A 21343-nucleotide genomic window follows, 5' to 3' on the forward strand; every position below is an offset into this window, starting at 1 on the left:
TGCGAAGAAGTATGCGAAGAAGTATGCGAAGAAATATGCGAAGAACCTGATGACATACAAAGTTTTGATTGGATGGCCACGTATCACGAAGATACGGAGATTGAAAAAATTGTTTTATCACAAGCAGGAACATCGATAACGTCATCAATCAGTGATCACCAGGCAACAGCCACAACACCGAAGACGTCGGCCGGTAAACATAAAAAGGATAATTCAAATCTGGAAAAAATGATACATTATCTCCAAGGGAAAAAAAGTAATAAAATGGACTCAGTGGATATGATTATGTTGGCTCATGCTGCAACAATTAAAACATTTTCCCGTAAGTTGCAGCTGAGTACAAAAAAAAAAATAGGGCTGTTAATGATAGAACAAGAACATCTTCACCTTGAAGAACAGGAGAAGCAAGCTGAGACTGACAATTTTTCGCTTGATCCTGCCTCTGGCATTTTAACAATTGAGTAAAATTTGATACATAGTAGAGCCGTGGCAGAGGGTGCAGGTAGGCGGTAGAGATCTGGCATAAATAGTACAAAGTCATATTTATTTTGTTATTTATTTAACTAAGAATACAAATTGCAGATGGTACTGCTTAGTTTTTCAGTTTTTAAAATTCAATTAAACCCCTCCTAATCAATTCATAATAGATGGAAGAATATTTTTATCTAATATCTATTATGGTCTACTTTAGGTAGGGCTTAACAAAATTAATTGAATCTTAAAACTAATCCACACCATGTGTAATTTGTATTCTTAGTTTAATGAAAACAAAATAATATTTATATGACTGACAAAGTTTAGTGTGCACCATTTATGTCAGATATCACAGACCACCTCCACCCTTCGCCACTGCAGGAGAGCTGTTCCATGTTTTTATGTTAGAATTTTTTGCATTTTCACACTAATTTCATCTCATAATTTATGTTCGCACATTAACTCATTAGGTGCTAACACCGCGACTGGCGCGTTTGCGTAAGTTGGCCATTACATATAATTAACATGATATTTAAATGTGGTAATTAAATTTTAATTAACAGGTCAGCAGTGATTAAACAGTGTGTTAAAGTGATTGTAGAGTTGAACTCGATTATATAGACTAATTTAATAGATTGGATCTAAACTAATAAAGTAATCTGTTTTACTATTTTTCATTACCTAGTACTTACCTACCTATATAATTTTTAAATCGCATCAACTTCTTACGAAACCGATGATCATATAGAATTCTGAATAATCGAGATTCTACCTTAGGTACCTATCTATGTATGTTGTAATAATTGTTGGGTGGGAATTAATCGCACATTGCAATAATCAAAATTCACAAAACTAACATTTGAAAAGTAGTTTTCACATAATATATTAAACGATTTCACAAAATAAAAATCATAAATCACTCATTGTAAAATATAAGTTAACTAAATTATACTGGCAATAATGTCACTATGTATTCTACATTTTATTCAACCGCCATTTTTTTGTTGATTATTCGTGTTGTGTTCCAACTTCCAACCTCATTTGTAACATAAATACACCGCCGTCACCTTCTTTTTTAATTCAAAATAATTATTGTTGAAACACAATCGTGATCGTGCATCTACGATGGCTTCATTACAATATGTGGACGTATACAAATGAGAGAGTAATTCCGACTCGATCCGAACTCTTTCTACAATCTGTTACTATGTACCTAGCGTTATTTTTGATTTTGTAGTAAATATTAATTTTGAATTGTTTTATTTTAGAAATCTATTGAACTAAAAATATGTCCAGATATTATTGTGCCCTATTATATTATGTTCTTCATCATGGAATTGCTTATTGTAATAGTCAAGAATTACTGTACACGCATGAGTTGCCATCATCTTTTTTCATAGTTAATGTTATGTATGTAATTAAACCCAATTCTCTAAACGTCTATACTGAATAGTATCTTCTACTTTGCTGTATATACCTAACTGCCTTTTTCAATCTGGATCAGTAGGTATTTATTTATAATTTCTTATAGTAATACTGTTCATAAATTTGCAATAATATAATATAATGATTATCAAAACGATCATTCAGTATTAATGTATTTAAAAAGAATAATGTAAGTAAGTACATAAATAAATTTTGTTTTCAATGTTATCATAATATTACATAATATACCTAAATGCTATGTTCACTTTCATGTGTGAAAACGTGTAATGTGTAATAACTTGACCGAGAGATGATGAGAAAAATGTGTGATCTTATAATGATTTATTTTATTGATTTACATAGATGCATGTTTAATATCTGTTATGCCAGGAAGTTGTATGTGTGTTTTTACTATTTACTGTTTCCTTGCCTTTTAATCTTTACTTAAATTACTTTTTTTTCATTTTACTATTTTTATTTCCAAAGTTTTGTGTTTATGTTCCGGAATTATTGTGTTGAATAAATTTATTATAAATTTTCAAGATATTTTATTACATATCTCCCCATCCATACACCTAAAACACACTATAATTTTTATTGATTAAATATTGTAATTTGCTAAAATGCAATGCCAACTGGTAAAGTAGTACAGTGAGTAGGTATAGACGGTACTGGCAAAGGGTGACTTTTGGAAAGAGGTAGGCTGTGGAGATCAAAGAAAAAGAGCATACTTGTCAGGTATACTCATGGGAAATAAGACGATATTACTACTGATGAATAGGTACACGCTAATGTCAACATCACACTAAATCGATGAAATTTTAATAGCTCACTGACAATATAGAATTGGGCAATGAATATAAATTATGTATTTTGCAAATCGATCATTTGACAGTTGTAGTTGATTTGTGAATATCATCCATTTCCGATGTGATAAACATCTTTTTAAATGTCAGTGCTTTGTGAAAACAGTCTATTGAATTATGCGAATATATATTCCCCATAATCTTTGTGATTCTATTTAGACATGTTGATAATAAAACTTAATTATATCATTATACATCATCTTTTTTTACCTCAATGCAATGCTTAGCCGTTCTTCAGGCGAGATGGCTTCTCGATAGTTGGTATCACATTTTCGAATATCATGCGTGATGGCGTTCAATATGTCATCAAAACATTCGAAGTTCATTCGAAAATAAATGTAGAACCGCTTTTCGTCTTTGCGCAATTGAGGCATCAGAGTGTGGTATTCTCCATACCTTCTTCTCTCTACATTGATATCGTGAACCCATTTTCTTTTTTCCCTGAGAAGAAATTAGAAAGAAGGTAAATTAGTCGAAAATAGTTTATGAATTGGATGAAAATAAATAAAACACGTAATGGTGTGAATAGTCAAACCTGGCATTATCATCCTCTTCCAAGCATAGTAACAAAAACGCTTCTTCGTCATCCGATGATGAATACATTTTGTTTGTTTGTCAAGACTTGTCACTTTGACATTAGTATTTAGTCTATGGCTGCATCCAATGCTGACATCTTGTTTTCAGATAATTAAAATACACTTTACGCGAAGTGGGTAAAAGTTGTAGCAATTCTGAAAGCGCTATAGTGTACGTGTATTTTTCATATTTAATTCATAAAAATTATAGAATAATTGTCGTAAAATATTAATATTATTTACAATTTTTAAATCTGGCGCGTAAATAAAATTATTTAGTCTATGGCTGCGTCGCTGACGCTTTGGTGTGGGGCCAAGCGCGAAATTCGCATCAAATCCAAGCGGTAGCGACAGCGACAGCGAGGGCGTTGCGAATTCGCTGCGAATATTCGCTTTGGTTTGGGGGAGGCTTAATTTTGGTTTAGTTAATTTTTCTAGAAAAAAAATGTGTTTAGCACGCCCAGTAGAAGTAAAACTTATATTGTTTTCTTGATGTAGATAAAAAACTGTTTTTAAATTGACATACAATGTATGAAAACAACAGAAAATGTAAATTATTATTGTTAATTTAAATTGTAAATAATTTATCGGTGGTGAAAATAAAGATGTAAGTATACAGCTTCCCTTGACTCCTCACATAATTTCAAAAATGTCAAAGAAAGTTTCGACTGCTCTCACAACCAGTGCTCGAAATGGAAAAGTTTACGAACCGGAACGTTCGAAAATTTTCTGAAGATATTAACATAGTTAACAAATTTTAATTTTTTGTTATATGGCATATCTAGCTCAAGACAGACATTATTTTTTCCACAAGACGTGCTAAATTTACCGATTTCACGACTGGAACGGTGCTTCGGTACGCTCCGGTCAATATCGAGCCCTGCACACAACACTTAATATCGGTGTAGACGGCACATATTGTGGCAACCAATTTCTGCGGGAAACCATAAGGATCTACCAGAATGAATCATGATAATGACTGTCAACTGCCTTTCCTGAGTCCACAGAGCAGCAGGCAAGAGGTAGTATAAAATACATTTATTCAATTCAATTTATTTATTTTTTTAACATATTGTGGACATTACAAATTATTAGTTTAAGACGTTCACAACATGACATTTAGAAACAAAGATATATAAATATAACAGTATTACATAAAAAAAGAGATAGATCAGTAGATAAATTATATAGGTACAAGGAAGTTCACTGGACGAGTTAAGCAGACCCTATTTTACGAATTTATAAAACAACGTCCACCTAAACTCATTTTCACGTAGGTGGAATATATCAACACCCGAAGCAATTTCGTTGAACATAGTTATCGCCCTCCTAATTGGCATTACCAGGGTTGGTTCTGCACCATGGGAGAATAAACAACTGATGGTCTCTATTTCTAAGATAGTTATCAGGGACACACAGGTCAACACTGCCCAGAATGGTAGAGTTCTCATTTATACCTCGTATAAGTCGAAAAAAATATGTAGCTAAACAAAGATTTCTTCTAAATTGCAGACTGCAGTATCCTCGCTATAGGATTGTTTTCCCAAATATCCATTTTTGTCGAAATCGACCTTTTAATGCAGAATGTTTTTTTGTATCTAATTGGACTAAAACCATCCCTTTCATTAAATTACTTTGTAATGGTAATGAATACATCATTCATATGCTGTAAAAATAACAATTTAAATATAGGATTATGAAATTTGTTTTTCGTCTCCTGAACATTTGGTCTATTCGGGAAACCAATCCTACAGCGACGGTATGTAAGTATGCCTAAGAGAAAGTCAATCGGATAAAGCCACGGATAGTATCCATACAACCTCAAGTAAAGGAGTCTCAAGAATTTCTTCTGTACCCTCTCCACTTGAGCTGCTGAAGGTATCAGAGAATTATTGAGACATACTTGACTGAGAAGCGATGAGGCCTTGCACTTGTCCTGTGCTCTGATGTTGGAGCATGAGAAGGTAATGAAATTAGTAAGAAAATATATACTGACCACTTCTCTATATCAAGCTTAATGTACACACGATATTTACCAGTATTTTTAAACTAAGAACTTTCGGTATAATATGCATTGCATTTACAAAAAAATAGCACTATAATAATTGAACTACATAATATTTCTTATATAATATAATATAATTATTATTAATTAGACATTCCCTTGCCTTTATAGTATATACAATGGTTTCAGGAAAATTAAGAGAAATTAATCTTAGTTCTATTACTATGTATACCGTAATAGTAAGTACATACGCACATCCTTGCTCGATGGTTTTACACTGATTCCAATATGACAATATTGGCTTGATGGTTTTTTGTTGGACACCGAACAAATTGTGCTATCCGAAAAAGATTGAAGGTCTGTAATTCTTGCGCGATGTAATTTGAGTGAGAGAGTGAGGACGCACCGGCAAGGCTAGTGTGGCCTCGCTCTCACTCGTGGTCGAAGTTGTGCCGGTGCGACGGTGGCCTCACAGCGTCTTGTGTCGAGTTGTTTGACTGTGTGGACGCAACGACGAGCATGCTTCCATGTCAACATGCTCGATCGAGCAAAACCGTCGAGCAAGAACGTGCGTGGGTACTAGGCTTATGACTTGCAAGCTTGACTTCACATTTTTGTAAAGTATGGCTTAATTTTACCCCGTGCGTGGGTAAAAACAAGTGTTTATTTAAATTCGTTTGATAATTTGAAAGTTTCTTCTTTATTTTAAATTACTTAATTTAAAATACACATAATATGTATTTGATCGTTATTTTAGTAAATTATTACCAAAAAACGAGTTGGAATATGGTAATGTATGAATGGAACGGGGAAAATGATTTTTGTTTGCTGGTCACCCTAATTTGACAGCGTTCCTATTTCTGAATTGGAACTTGGAAGTGGGGTGCCCTCAACCCTGTTAAATTTTTGATAGAAGTATTCTGTGCGGTCGTGGTTCATGTAACATTTCTTAATCATAACTAAAAATGTGGTTAGAGGAGGCTGACAGTTTCGCCGAATTCTTTCGCGGCTTCTTGCCTTATTACTTATTAGTGGCGCTTCCGTTATTTATCATAATCTCGCCCATTAATCCGGTCGCCGCCTCGCATGAATTTCCAGTTTACCGAATGCAACAGTATGACCTGCACGGAGTTCCTCATGGTAATTGAACGTCTGGACTCCTCGCATTGGGATGCGATGCGTCTACTGAAATGACTTTATATAATTTGGCGTATCGCCGGGATTAAAATTATGTACTCTCGTCAATTTCGAGGTTAGAAATTTACTCGACATTACAGACTACGATTCTCTGGATCGCTCTGGAGTCGATTACCTGTAATCTACGGCACTCTTCTGGCTAGAGGCAGCTTGTAGGATGCAGTTTATTTGTAGAATTAAAAATGCAGCTGAACATAGGTGTTCACAGTCATATCTGGAGATTTGTGTAGTTCACCGTGAGATATTGTATCTGAAATAGATGACTATATAGTATAGAGATCAAATTCAAAGACTCGAGCCTCGACATACTATAATTTACCTTCTGGTTATGCGGCTGAAGAAATGCAGAACAGAGAGGCGGTTGTTTATTTTGATGTAGATTAGATATAAAATGATGTGTCCGGAAAATTGTACATATATTATGCAGTCAGTCATATCACAGTTCACCGTGAACTATTGTATTGGAAACCGATTGCCATATTGTTATAGCATTGAGACTAAATTCATGTCTAAAAAAATACGTAATAAAAACTACCAGAATACAAGAGAAAGACAACAGCAAACAGATTGGTAGCATTTATTTGATACCAGTCAATTTCACATTAATGTTTCTATTGAATCTAATAAAATTGAAACATTACTGTCTGCAATGCGCCACGAACAACGTGTAATTTTTTGTTCTTAATGCTGTATACCGTATAGACCGTATGGTCATAAGAGCTCAGGGTGAATTGTGCTGCGGTGAAATGTTATACATACAGTCAGCATGTTACCGTTTACAGCGGGCCTTCTCGTTTGTCATTCGATTCCCTACTACTTAGGGCATTTTTTTTTCAATAAATTACTGTATTGTAATTCAAACGAAAACCGGACACCATATTTCACGTCTGTCATGTGAGGCAAATACACTATATCAGACCAGATTGTTAATGTATTTTTGTTATTGCGAAAACTAGAGAATTATGTGGAATACGTTTTCTGTCAGGAGATAAGTTTATTGGTTAAAGGTACACAACATACCAGGGAACTCAGAAATAATGGGAACTGAAATATCCAATGGGTAAGAAGTAGGTAACCGATCTCGAGTAAGGAAGAATACGGGATAAATTTAAACACATGTCAAGAATTCATCATTTATGTCGAATACTGACAACTGCTCTCAGTTTATGCATTGACACAAATTTAATATTGGTGTATTACACACACTATTGGATGTCTATAATGCGTGGTTCATATTATTTGTAGGACACACACATTCAAAACCCTGCGTCAAAATTTACTAAATTAATATATGGCAGGGTTGGTGAATCGTTTTACGTAGGCGTGCGAAAATTTCCCAAACATTATTTTTCGACTATGACGTGCCGAGCAGTTTTTCATGAAGAAAAGTAGTTTTTAAAAATCCTATTAAAAATGGTGATGTTCTAGATACCACTCACGGAACATAGCACACATATTAGCTTTATCACTTTTTTAAATTACGCCATATATTTCGATCCACTAATTTTGAAACCCACGGTTGCCGCGCGGCTTAAGCATTGGACTATAACGCCGTGGGTCCCAGGTTCGAATCCTGGGTCTGTCAAGTACACATATTGTTTTTCAATTTGTGTGTGAGTCAGGGTATGGACCTAATAGGTTGAGCAAGTGGCTGACATCTATTTCTCGTAAAAACAAAATCTGTTAATACAAACCTCTACTCTATGGAGGCACATATGATCATATCAGGATCGGACATGGTCGGAATTTTGAAACTGTCTGCCAGAATTACTACTATTAGCTACACCAAGTTTTTGTTTCTTATTTGGTGCAGTCATTTTTTGCAGGTAGAAATGAAATTTTTTGTTAATGCATTAATTAGTTTGGTTCTTTATGCACAAAGTGACACAAGAATTACTCTGATCAGATGAGGCATTCTGTTACAGTGGTCTTAAGCATTGTAAATCGATCAAAAATAGAGGTTCGTGGTGCGACATCCCCTGCTGCCTGATGAGGTTAGGTTATTTGTGACGCATAAAGCACAAGGACCGACCTCTGCAATTATATATTTACATTAAATGTAATGCTTAGTCTTTAGGAGTATTTGCTTGCTATTTTTTATATAATTCGATCTGTCATTTATTATTTTATGTATTTTTTTCTCTTCAAACGCGTGCCATAGGTTCGCCACCACTGGTATATAGCCTATCGAAATTCTATTTATTATAATATATTCCGTGCTACATACATATTGTGAGAAATTCACATTTTAATGTAAAAATCAAAATGAACAGATGTGTTACTAATTTATGCGATTTTGCTTTACTATTCGTAAATTCGTAAGTTTCACTTCAAAACGGTATTTTTCATAATACTCTAGTGGTTTACGCAATGACAAGTGCATATTTACAATGTGGTATATTCTAGGACGACTATATCGTGGCTACAGCCTTATAGTGCTGTATTGATTTAAGCGAGAGAGCGTAGGCAGTAGATGTATACCCAAAAATGTGGGGAAATCCATAGTTCCTCAGATCGCCACCAAGACACTCGCACCCATGATATAATGGTTAGACCATATAATATGGTACATTTACCAGATTCACCTGGAAAGTGTTGAAACTAATAGAAATGTCGGATTGGTACAGGTTGTCGAAGCGCATCGGTGAACTTGGAGGCGCGGTCGTTGAGCGGTTGGGGAACCTCCCGGCACTGCGTGGTGTGCCGTCTGCGCGACCTCACGGTGGAGCGCTTCCTGCAGATCCGAGCCAAGGCCGGCGCCCTTCTGCTTCTCCTTCCCAAGAGCTTCGCAGATCTCTCCGACTCGGAGCGTGAGGTGAGCTCGCTTCCAACTGACAACTGTAAAACAACACTTATCAGCAATTCTTTAGGATTTTTAGTATGGACTTGTAGCTTCCCACTCGTTGCAGGCCTTCATAGAAGGTAGACGCATTACACAGTCACACGTCCAAATTATCATGATTTAGTCAACTCAAATATAATTGACAACGTAATATTTAGTTGTACATAAACACATTTTTTAACAATAAAATATTATTTTTTATCATACTCATATGAAGGTTCGTTCCCCCATAACTTGGCCATTTAGGATTAAATTTTCCATTCATATTTTATTCTTGCACGTTCAACGAAACTCCACACCTGTGCCCCTACCTGTGGGTCTATTCTATGCTTATCGACCGCTAAAGTGATAAAGTGAAAAATATTATCAAACTTAGGGTAGGTTTGTATCAAAATATTAGCACTTATTGTAACAATTACACGAAGCCGGTTTTTATTGTTGCAATAAGTGCTATATTTTAACAGCACCTATCTTGCTGCTGTTAAAATATCGCACTTATTGCAACAATAAAAACCGGCTTCGTGTAATTGTTACAATAAGTGCTAATATTTTGATACAAACCTACCCTAAGTTTGATACTATTTATCAATTTAGTGTTCAATAAGTATAGAATAGACCCACTGAAGTGCGGATGCCCCGCTCGCACACCCTTTGTTACACTAATGTAAGACGCAATGCCAAAGATATTAAAAACTTTCTTTTATAAAGATGGAGCCTAAATGTATGAAATTCAAGCAGAGAAAGGACCTCTGGACTAATTGATTAAGTCAGCTACAAGCGACTTTGTATAGCGAGTTCATTTGATGTGAACTTCACACTTCAACTGTGACATTCCATTATAATTTTAGATTCACCCAATTAGTTAATTACATACATCATTCCATGTGCAGATATTTCGAATTTGACATTTTACGCATCTCACATATTGCCATATCAAAGCCGACATTTGAGTCTAAAATATCTGTGGAAAGATACTCTTTTATCAATCTTATGTAGGCAGCGTAAAGTAATACGTTAACCATTATTTTTAGGATGAATAATCATAAAAAGAACTGAATACAAATAATATAAGTTATGTAAACAAAGCAACAACCTTCAAGTCAGAATGCGAGTCACCATTTTGTTTTCAGGGCTGCCAATAGAAGAAGAATAAAAATTAACTTGTTATTCTAACAGAAAATGTTAATATTTCTTCATCTTTAATAATGTTTTTGTGTTTGATATGTCAGGTCGAAACATTCTGATACCAATATTTTATACACATGGACTTCTCATACAAAGCAGATACAATATGTTTAGATCCATGTATAGATAAGTATGTATGTGGTGTGAAAACTGCTCCTAACGAATGTTGTAATTATTTTATTTTATTAAGAAACATAAACTGTGTTACATTGATTTTAAATATGTATAAAAATAAATTAAAGCGAAAATGTAGCAACCAGTAAAGCTTCCATAGATAAAAATATAATATAATAATGCATAGCAAAATTATACAAAGGATAGCGATAACATAAAATAGATTGATAATTATATCACTCGTAGTCATTTAATCCTCAGCACCTCGATTGAATTTGTGACATACAGTACTAGTATATACTGTCGGTAATAAAACAGTTTGATTAAGAGTAAATTTGATTTATTTCTTACATAAATAGGTTAGTAAAACGAATCTAATTGTTTAGTCTCGGTAAATAATCGGTCTGTTAAACATATATACCTCCACTTATGTCTGTCCATTTACTTTAATGAGATTATGTAAGTACACACTGTCAACGTTGAAACGTGACACTCCCTCGAATACAGATTTGACTTACCAAGCGAAACCTTATAATCTAATATTATGTCGACCTACTTGGTGTGCCCGATGCAATGTACTCTTTTTGACAATATTTTTTACAATGAATCCGAGACAATAGAATGGCAGGGTCTTAGGCTTCCCACCTAATAGGACATCTAGCCGGTGCGACACGTCATACCCAGTTAGACTGGGTATGAAGAAAGCAAGCGGGGAAAGTTCTTATCAGCGGTGAGGTTATGTGTACTTACTTGACGGTGTAAGGTGTGAAGTGGTAACGTGGAATGTCACCGGTTTTCCGCCGGCGACTTTGCACTCGATCAATCACCAGCCACTGATATCTCTCCATTACTGTACCACATAAATTTTCTACTAACCGATCGTATTACCTGACTTTATGATTACTACCTCGTGGTCTTCCATGTGAGGCTTAGCAGCAGATAATATAGGACATAATCGATAAAAAATATTCTTCTATCTATTGAATATCTAAAATTATGTATGATTTAATAGCATAATTTTGGATATTTTTTAAATATACAAATATTTTTTGACTATTATCTACTATGGCTTGGATAGGTAGGGTTTTATTGAATTTTAAAAACTAACAGATAATCTGCAATTTGTAGTCTAAGTTCAATGAAAACAAATACGTTTGACTGACAAAGTTTAATGTACACTATTTATGTCGAATAACAGCCTACCTCCAACCTTCGCCACTGGTATATTGTCATAACATTCATGGTGGAATGTCTCAAATGATCAAGTCACGCATGCGTCAACTATCATCGAAAACGGTAATTTCCAGAATTTTAGCCCAGAAGTGGATCGTAATGCCGGAAATAGGAATAAAGAAAAATTTTCATTATTGAAATTCTGTCATTGCAGATTTGTGAAGTTGGCTTTTTTTTTCACAGCACTTGCTGCTGCTGGAGAATGCGATGTTGGCGCAGGAGATATCGGTTCCGGTTTACTTTGCGCCGTGGTCTATCGAGATGAACGGAATCGTGGAAGACCTCGCCGACAGTTTCAAAGCCGATGATAAATCTGGAAGCGCAGCCGATGCCATGTTCAATATGGCCTCTGCTAACGGATACCAGATAGGTATAATCAACAGTTTTAATAAAAGTCACTTGCTATCTGTCGACTGTTTACGCTTCCCATAATGTCTCGGTAGAGTCACTATGTAATGGAATTTTTCAGTGATATCGGGCGGGGTGAACCAGAAGCAGGAACTGAAGGTGGCGACCGTGCATGGCCAGCTGACTGGACGAGACAACGCTCGCGTTCCCACAATCGTCATCGTTGCGCATTACGACTCCGCCGCCGTAGCTCCCGTAAGTTTTTATACACTTAAAATACTATTTAAATTAGCCTATGATAGAAAAGTTAATATTTCCTGTATTGGCAGCAGTACCGAATGCTTTGTTTATAAATAAAATGCTATCAGAGTAATACTCCGTTTACACGTGCATGGACTACATACTATCGCAGCCATAACAAGAAAATATACGTGTAAACATGTATTATCCTACAGTTGCAAGATTGCACGCATGAATCAAGAAAGTTCGGAAGTTTCTGAATTTTCATGCAGTAGTTGGGATTTTGGAACCTGCCGGCAAAAAAACGAACTACAACTATTCCTAAAACAATGAAAGATAATCTTTCTATAATTTTACTAAAATTAATAAGATTCTACTAGTACATATATGTTGTGATTTTGTTTGTATTTTACAAAATAAGTTAAGCAATTTTACCGTGCTTTGAAGCCATACGATTGTACCCTAGAGGCATTCAAAAAAAGAGATGAAAAGTATGTGAGTGTTGATGTTTCTGTACTTGTGCAGGAGCTGGCGATAGGTGCGGAATCAAACGCGGGAGGCGTGTCAGCACTGGTGGAGCTTGCTCGCGTCTTCTCGCAGCTGTACGCATCGAGCGGTACACGCGGTTCCGCTAACCTTGTCTTTCTGGTAACGGGCGCGGCCCGCATGAACTATTACTCCACTAAAAAGTGGATCGAAGATCAGCTGGACTCTGTCGATTCTTCCCTCATTCAGGTGCGTACCCTTTTCTATAGCAATATAAACTCCTACGATAGAGAAAGCATTTTAAACTTTTTGTATCAATTAATATTGGGCTACTGTGCCGGCTAGGTCACATGCACAGTACGGATGATAGTGAACCAGCAAAGAGAGTAATTTTGAGCAATCCAATGGGAAGCAGAAGAGAAGAGGTATGCCAAAAATTCGCTACCGATGACTGTAGTATATACTCATAATACCGTACTGGAAAGCGGTCACTATGGATAGAGACAGGTGGAGAAAGCTGTCAGAGGAAGTTAGGACCCTGATTGTCACACTCTTGATGGTGATGATGATGAATCAGCATTTTGATTTCATGGTTCCAAATAGAAAAGAAAATTTATTATAGATAATCATAGTTTGCTTATTATTGTTTGTAATTATTAATACTTTGGTCTTTTGCCGTAGTTCATCCATTGCCAGATTAAGGTCTAAGTTCCTTATATTTATCTTGGTCTCTATTTCTTCCCAAAACCTGAGTCATGTCGACCAAGAAAATTCATTGCACGTTGTTTGTGTTGTAGGATGCGTCGTTCGTAATGTGCCTGGAGTCAGTGGCGTCGGGCGACTCCCTGGTGATGCACGTGTCCAAGCCGCCCAAAGAGGGCAGCCCCACAGACCTGTTCTTCCGGCGGCTGAAGCAGGCAGCGGCGACGCGTGGCGCCCCCCTCCCCGAGGGAATGCACAAAAAGATCAACCTGGCCGATGACAACCTTGCCTGGGAGCACGAACGCTTCAGCATCCGCAGACTGCCCGCCTTCACCCTCAGCTCCTTAAAAGTAAACAGTCCATTTCGCCGCTGGTATCATTCTCACACTCAAATTACACAAACAAACTCTTCCATCGTCACCAATTGTCCAGCATATTAAAAATGTCACTTTGAATCTTTTCTGATAGTCTGGAGTGAAATAGAAAATTTTGTATTTTTGCCACACCGGACCCCAAAATTAAGTCACGATCACGACCCTTGTATTAAGGTGAGGTTACAATAAATCGATTATTTATAGCCTACCTTCTTAAGAAAAATAATTTTTAATTGCCTATTAATGTATTTAAATAATAACTTCATTATTTCATATACCACAAAAATTATATAATTTGCCAACATTTGTCTGTAAGTATGTATTATAAATTAACTGCCGGCTTGCTTAATTAGACGGACATGTAGTTATTGGCACTAACGTATGTATGCAGCTATTACATCAACGTCACCAATACAATCCAACAAACGCTTCAACTAATTTGGTGCATTTCACGATAATATCACACACGTATTGTAACAAACACACACAATATCAAAACCAGAGTCATACTATCATGTGACCGGAGGATGCAGGTATTTAAGCCTAATGGGCCCTCAGGACCATACAATGATGTTATTTTTGTAAAGTATACACTAACTTTGGTGCGCTGGGCCGATACTGCAACAATTAAATATGTAGCATGCATAGCCACCGCCTTATTAGGGCGATGCTTCTCAATATACGAAGCAACAGTTTCCCATGCTTTTCCATGACACTAACATGTTAGCGGAACGAGTGCTAAACACAGACTGATGCACTGGCGCGGAATGTCCCGGCGCACAAGTCAGTGATGTGAAAAGGAGACTCCCCCTTTCCGCGTCACTCGTTATGTAAAATGTCGCTCGTTAAGGGAGCCATTTTTTTACAATTTGTTTTGCTCGTTATGAGAGGTTCCACTGTAATTCAAATTCAAGTATTGTAAATATGGCTGTCCTAGGACCTTTTTTCAGTTATCTACCATAGCCTACCAATATGCAACACGCACCCTTCGTCACTGGTTGGAATAGATAGGCTGGCTGTCAGAATATATTATAATTTTCTCGCAGTAATTATTTAGGGAATGGGCAATTCAATGATTATAAAACGTAAATTCATTTTTAGGTTAATTATTGTTTTGTAGAAAGCGATCTAATGAGTGCTTATCATTTTTTCAGAGCTACAAGTCGTGGAGCAGGTGGTCGATGCTGGATACTCTAGAATCAGTTAACGTGGGCACACTCACCCTCAACACGCAGATTGTCGCTGAGGCGCTCGCCGCCTACCTCTACAATCTCTCCAGCACCGACTACAGTGCCGTCTTCACGGACTCTCTGGTGCGTATCAATTACAGTGGACTTGGGTCCGCAACCCGCTCGATCATTTGATCCCAAAACGGAATTATCGAATTCTTTGTACATATTATTATAACATGTCATACCGATTTCAGAATCTAGTTTTCATTTTTAAGAGTTTATTCAAAAGGCCAAGGTGCTGTGTGAAGGTCGAAAATGAAAAATTTTGGGTATCTTTGTGAGCTTGGCCTGAAATATTTCTGTGTTTTCTCTTTTATTTTGTTAACTGTCAATTCATGGTGTAACTGCATTGTATTGTTGTTTGATTTAATAAAACGCAATTTTTTTGTAGTACTTGTTCCACTTTTAATCAATAAATTGGGACCAGTTTCGTCCGCCTCAGAGGGACATGTCCCTCTGAGGTGAATATGTGGAGTATGCGAGCGTGTATCTGACGTCTTTCAAACTTATTCAGGTCTTCCCCAAGGATCAAATCTTGGCCTGATTATGTTCCTTATGTTCATTAATGACATTGTCAATGTTATAAATGGAATCCAGTTTTTACTCTTTGCGGACGATTTAAAATTATATGCCTCAATTCCCAGCGAATTAGATTGTCACATATTACAAAATAATCTCAATCCAATTAAATTTTGGTAGAAAATAAATAAACTCTATAGGGGTGCATACTACTTCCGCGTTGTACTATTTATAAATAATAAGTCGTGGGTGTCTTGAAGAGTATATGGTATATTTGATAGAAACACGGTAACAGTACAATAATTTTATATGAGCAAGTCTAATAGGTTCGAGGTAATTTAGACTGGAACCACGGCATAGTCAGATCATGTACCTAGCTCAATCAAATAGCTCACTTGACTCTAATAGGGCTTACGGCTAACCGTGTATCCATTTTCAGAGTGGAAGCAAGACTACTGTAGTGAAACTAGGTGAATGAGGTCTCTTGACGAAGCCAAGCCCGACTCAATTCTGACTAATTACTGAAGGCCAAACGCCGCCTTATATAGTCAAATAGGCGACTCCTTCTCTGCCGTCTATGTGATAACGTCTGCGCGCTATGGTGGGAGCACGCTATAGTGGGGACGGCACTTTATGCGACATCCGATGAGTGAAAGAGAAAGTGTGAAGAACCCGCGCTATAACTCAAATTAAATACTAACAATAATGTGTGTGTATTAGGTTTTCGAAATCAAGATCTCCAATTATATTCAACTTTATTATGTCAAATAGATTACTGAAGCATCAATTAGAAATTAAAGATCTTGGCATATTGTTTGACTCACGTTTATCATTTCGCTCAAATAAATAAATTATTACCTGAAGGTCTTAATCAAAAAATTCTTAGATTATATGGTTGGAATTTACGTTTTCCCAATTCCCGCTTCTGCAGTTCTGTTTCATTTGAATTTAATTCCCGATTTTAATTTTAATTCCCGATTATACTTTTCCTACGAAATGTTCAAATTCAACACATTAAATTCAATGCCATGGCAATCATTGAAATGAATTTCAAACCCATGTTCGTGTTAATATTTATTGACATCTCTGCAGCGTCCATGACCAAGGTTTACAACTGTTGAAATAATGTCTCAACAAATATAAACATTGTCAGCTCAAGAGAAAAGGAACATTCTCAAAGAGATGAACAAACACGTCATAATATTATATTATACCTGAAACGAAAGACCACAAATTGATTTGAAAAATTGTCTTGTGTTGCAGAAAGTGGAAGAGGCAGCGTTAGATTCGTGGATGAAGTTCCTCACCCGGCAAGCTCGTGCCACGCAGCTGGTATCTAGCGGGGCTAGCCCGGCTGTGACAGCGATAGCCGACGCCCTCTCACGCTACCTGCCTGACCTGGCCATCACCCACTACACGCCGGACAAGCGCGACCCCGAGTTCTCCACTTACACGCCCACCTCGGCCATGCTCAACGTCTACAAGTCAGTATACCGAAACTCTAATTTAAATTAAGACATAAATGTTATTATAAAATTCTCCCACGTAATTAAATGATTTCTTCACAAATTAAGTAAATATTGCAGTTGCAGTGCCTATCTATCCTGAATGACCAGTTGACCTTCCCTAATTGCCCATTGCTTTATTCAATCTAACATTTTACATAATATTTGTTTCATATTATGAAACTATAATTTTGTATACTTATATGGTAATGATATGGAGGGGGGGAAAAAACTTCTTCTTTGTCGTGCACTCATGGCTATAATCATAATAAATGACATCGCATTGTATAAAAAATACCAGGCAAATACTCTTCAAGAATAACCATTACGTTTAATGTAAATATATAAATGCAGAGGTCGGTCCTTAGGCTTTATGCGGCGGGGGGTGCCGCGCCACGAACCTCTAATTTTGATCGATTTAGAATGCTTGCGACCACTGTAACGACAGAATGCCTCATCTGATCGGAGCAATTCTGGTGTCAATTTGTGCGTAAAGAACCAAACAAATTAATACATTAACAAAAAAATCATTTCTACCTGCAAAAAATGACTGCACCAAATAAGAAACAAAGACTTCGTGAAGCTAGTAGTAGTAATTCTGGCAGAAAATTGGTGAACCGAAGTGTATGGTGTAATTGAAAAAAGTGATATAGTAGCTATTACATATATATGTGTGCTATGTTCTGTGAGTGGTATCTAGAACATCATCATTTTTTAAATAGGATTTTTAAAAACTATTTTCCACCATGAAAAACTGCTCGGCACGCGTACATAAAAAGTTTCGCCAACTCTGATCTAATGTATCCATTATGGGTTTTTTACAAACACTTCCAACATTACTTTTTATACTTGCTCCTTTACATAGTACATAATAAGGTTTCATATTCTTTTATTTTATTCATTTATTATATAAATGAGAATTAACTGAATTCATTGTCTGTGTGAATTTACCACTAGGGAGTGTGCGCATAGTGGCTGAAGATGCCGAAAGACGAAACCCAGGTTGCAAAAAATGACTCAAATGTGTACAAAACTTAAATCAATTAAAATTTAAACATTCAATTTTGGATTATTATTTCCTATTGAGCCTTTTTCACTGGTTGATATTGATTTATACCGAATCCTTCGATTGTACTCTATCACTAAAGATAACATCGCAATGGTGGTATGTATGCGCATTAATATCTAATGTGTAAATTTGATTTTTGCAGCGTAAAGCCGGCAGTGTTTGATCTGCTGCTGACGGCGGCCATTTCGCTGTATCTGGCGGCGGTCTACTTCTTCATCGTCAAGTTCCCCACTGTGTACGCGCAAGTCTGCAAGTACTCCTCCGACACCTCCGTCAAAATGTTCAAAATGCAATAATAGAGGGTGTTTGTATCTCATATCGAGCAATAATTTATTTATGTGTGCACTGTGACCCCCGTTCCCCGAGTGCTAGTCGCATTTCAAATCGGTTGCGCCGTGCACTTTTACTGTCCGTCTGAAGCCTTCAGGTTTCAGAGCTGAGCGAAATACATATGTTCAGGTTATGTATAAAATAATAATTGAAAGGAGTACACATATTATTAAAAAAAGATTATCAGTTTTTACATCAATGTTCCTTGTAATTTTCTATTGTCTATAAGGATTATAATATAACTCATCTGTGCAGTAAATTTTATATAAAAAAAATAAGTACCATTTTTTTCTCTAGATAAATGAACTCGACGTTATACCCCGTTTACACGTGCATGAATTTATTGCTGACAGTACGTATTATCGCGGCCATAACAAGAAAATGCACATGTGAACATGTATTATCGTGCAAGTTGCAAGATTGCATGCATGGATCAAAAAAGTACAGAAGCTTCTGAATTTCCACACGACAATTGGACTGCAGTAGAACGATAGTGGTGAACCTACTGGAAAAAAAAACAAACTACATCGGGCAGAGACTCACTTTGACGTTTACCTATTTTCACGACGTGTCAAATAGCACCATACAAAGACAACATCGTGTCTCGCTTACTCTTGAAGAATGAGATTGAAGAGACAGTCAGGATTTTTACATCATAACAGTTATTATTGCAATAGTTTAAAATACACACTATTGGTACAAGTAAATCTTTATATTTCTTCCGGCAGGTTCGCTACTATTGTTCTACTGCACATGCGCACCGCCATGTCAGTACCAATTATTGTGTGAAAATTTAGAAACTTCTGAACTTTTTTAATACATGATGCAACCTTGCAATATTTTCTTGTTATGGCCGCGATAATTACATACTGTCAACAGTAAATCCATGCACGTGTGAACGGGGTATTAGAATGTTGAAACAGTTTAACTTGGTCCAGGCCACTTGTATTAGTGCAATTCTCAGCCCTCAATTCTAATACACATCAACTCTACAGTGGTATATTTGAGATACATAAAATTAACAGTAAGAATTTTATTGAACAATACAGTAAAACTCCGTTAATACAAACTGTTAATTCGAAATTTACTGTAAATCGAAAATTCATAAAATTTGTTTACAGCGATTTCGAATGATGTTTCGAAATTGGAGCAAAAAACTTTTTTTTTTAAGTTTTACAGTTTTTTTGCCATGCATTTTGTATTTCGTAATTCGAATTATTTTTTCAATTGTCCCGTCGATTTCGAATTAACGAGGTTTTACTGTATTATATTTGCTGTCTTGACACTCAGATAAGTCTGTACCAATTATTATTCTTCTCACTCTAAAACCTGAAGGAATAAAATGAAACGATTACGGTCCACCCGTAGCGATATTATCCCCTTTTTGAGAGATTCAACGTTTACTTGGTGGTAGATAATTCACGATAATATATAAAATGTTTCAATCACTTGATATGTGAATACATTTTATAAAGTATAAACCCCCTTTGGTGTACTTGCCTCGATGGTGGTGTGGGTTGTGTGGAAAAAATATTAAAAGACATTAAATTATTTTGTATGGAAAGTCTACTTGGCTATATGCACTCTGTAGTTTATGAAATACTTTCATTTCCAATGTATAGAAGAAGAATGTATATTTAATTTAAATTGTTTTTACCTTTTCAAAGTAATATAAATATTATGTAGGTATATTAGTCACAATAAACTTATTTAAACAAAGTTGTTAGATTTATCATTGTTTTATTTTATATCCTTTTTATAACAGTTTCTTTATTTTGGTTTTTTATAACTTATGGAACTGTTTTCTTGTAAATTAACAAAATTGTCTGGTTGCCAGAGGGGGAACCAGCGAGGATATTATTCTAACATATTGTCGTTAATTTTCTACAAACGCGTATGTAAATTTTTGTCAGTTTTGAGTTGTTTAATGTAATGAATTCAGAATTTGAATATGCACATTCCACTAACACGTACTACATAATAGATTTAAGCAGTTACAAAAAACGTATCACAGTAAAAGACTTTTATAAATATTATAAACTCGTATCTTGAGATACATGTTTGGAAGTACACAGAATACTGAACTCGGACAGATGAGTATACTGAAGTTCTTTCTCGCAAGTCAAGATACGTATTTACTGCAGTAGTATTGTAGAATGATTCACAGTAAAGTTGCAACGCATTCAATATGACTGATCGGTCGAAAGTAGTGCAATAGATTGAAGAAACATAACATTTTTTTCATGAAAATATGTGTAACTATACTAAATGGATATTTCATAGAAGAAAATTTATTTCTGAATTAAAAACGTATAGAATAAAGTTGTTATTTGCCTCTCCTGAAAAGTTGTGTTTTTTGAGATACTTGTTTGTAGGAAATTAACGATGATGTCACTTAACATCCAAAAAGAGCTAAATCTGATAAATATATCACATTTATCGCTTTATGTATTCAGGCAGTTAATTATTACAATAAGTTAACCGTCAGAAATGTCAAAAAGTGCTATCTTTCAACAGGCCCTCTTGGTTTTGTTAACTTTTAGAGAGAGATAGAATACATCAATTACATAGGTATTTTTTTTTTTTTTTTTTATAAAAACCATACCCTTGCTTTTTCGTACA

General features: G+C 35.7%; 1 protein-coding gene across 2 annotated transcripts; it reads left to right on the forward strand.

Moving 5' to 3' along the window:
- Positions 1-6219: 6219 nt before the first annotated feature.
- LOC147074684 (BOS complex subunit NCLN) lies at positions 6220-20451 on the forward strand. Of its 2 annotated transcripts, XR_015070222.1 has the most exons (10): positions 6220-6485; positions 9170-9357; positions 12100-12286; positions 12386-12519; positions 13030-13239; positions 13788-14042; positions 15221-15379; positions 17081-17301; positions 18534-18941; positions 19075-20451. XR_015070222.1 is itself a non-coding variant. In XM_085943684.1 (9 exons), exons 1-9 carry the CDS (start codon positions 6311-6313, stop codon positions 18685-18687), a joined length of 1683 nt encoding a protein of 560 aa, XP_085799810.1. In that variant the 5' UTR covers positions 6220-6310; the 3' UTR covers positions 18688-20451. The 2 variants fall into 2 exon arrangements, 1 of the variants encoding a protein (XP_085799810.1); XM_085943684.1 differs by having other exon boundaries at positions 18534-20451.
- The last annotated feature ends 892 nt before the right edge of the window (positions 20452-21343 follow it).

The sequence above is a fragment of the Rhyacophila brunnea genome, unplaced genomic scaffold (genome assembly GCF_057557595.1).
Source record: "Rhyacophila brunnea isolate RB1 unplaced genomic scaffold, BYU_Rbru_1.0 scaffold_16, whole genome shotgun sequence".
In the NCBI taxonomy this organism is placed as follows: Eukaryota; Metazoa; Arthropoda; class Insecta; order Trichoptera; family Rhyacophilidae; genus Rhyacophila; species Rhyacophila brunnea.

Bases quoted from the DNA above. Each gene is read 5' to 3' on its own strand.
- LOC147074684 (XM_085943684.1), top strand. From the start codon at position 6,311: ATGTGGTTAGAGGAGGCTGACAGTTTCGCCGAATTCTTTCGCGGCTTC. The intron at 12,287-12,385 runs GTATAATCAACA...GGAATTTTTCAG, and splicing joins TGCTAACGGATACCAGATAG to TGATATCGGGCGGGGTGAAC. The intron at 13,240-13,787 runs GTGCGTACCCTT...TTTGTGTTGTAG, and splicing joins TCGATTCTTCCCTCATTCAG to GATGCGTCGTTCGTAATGTG.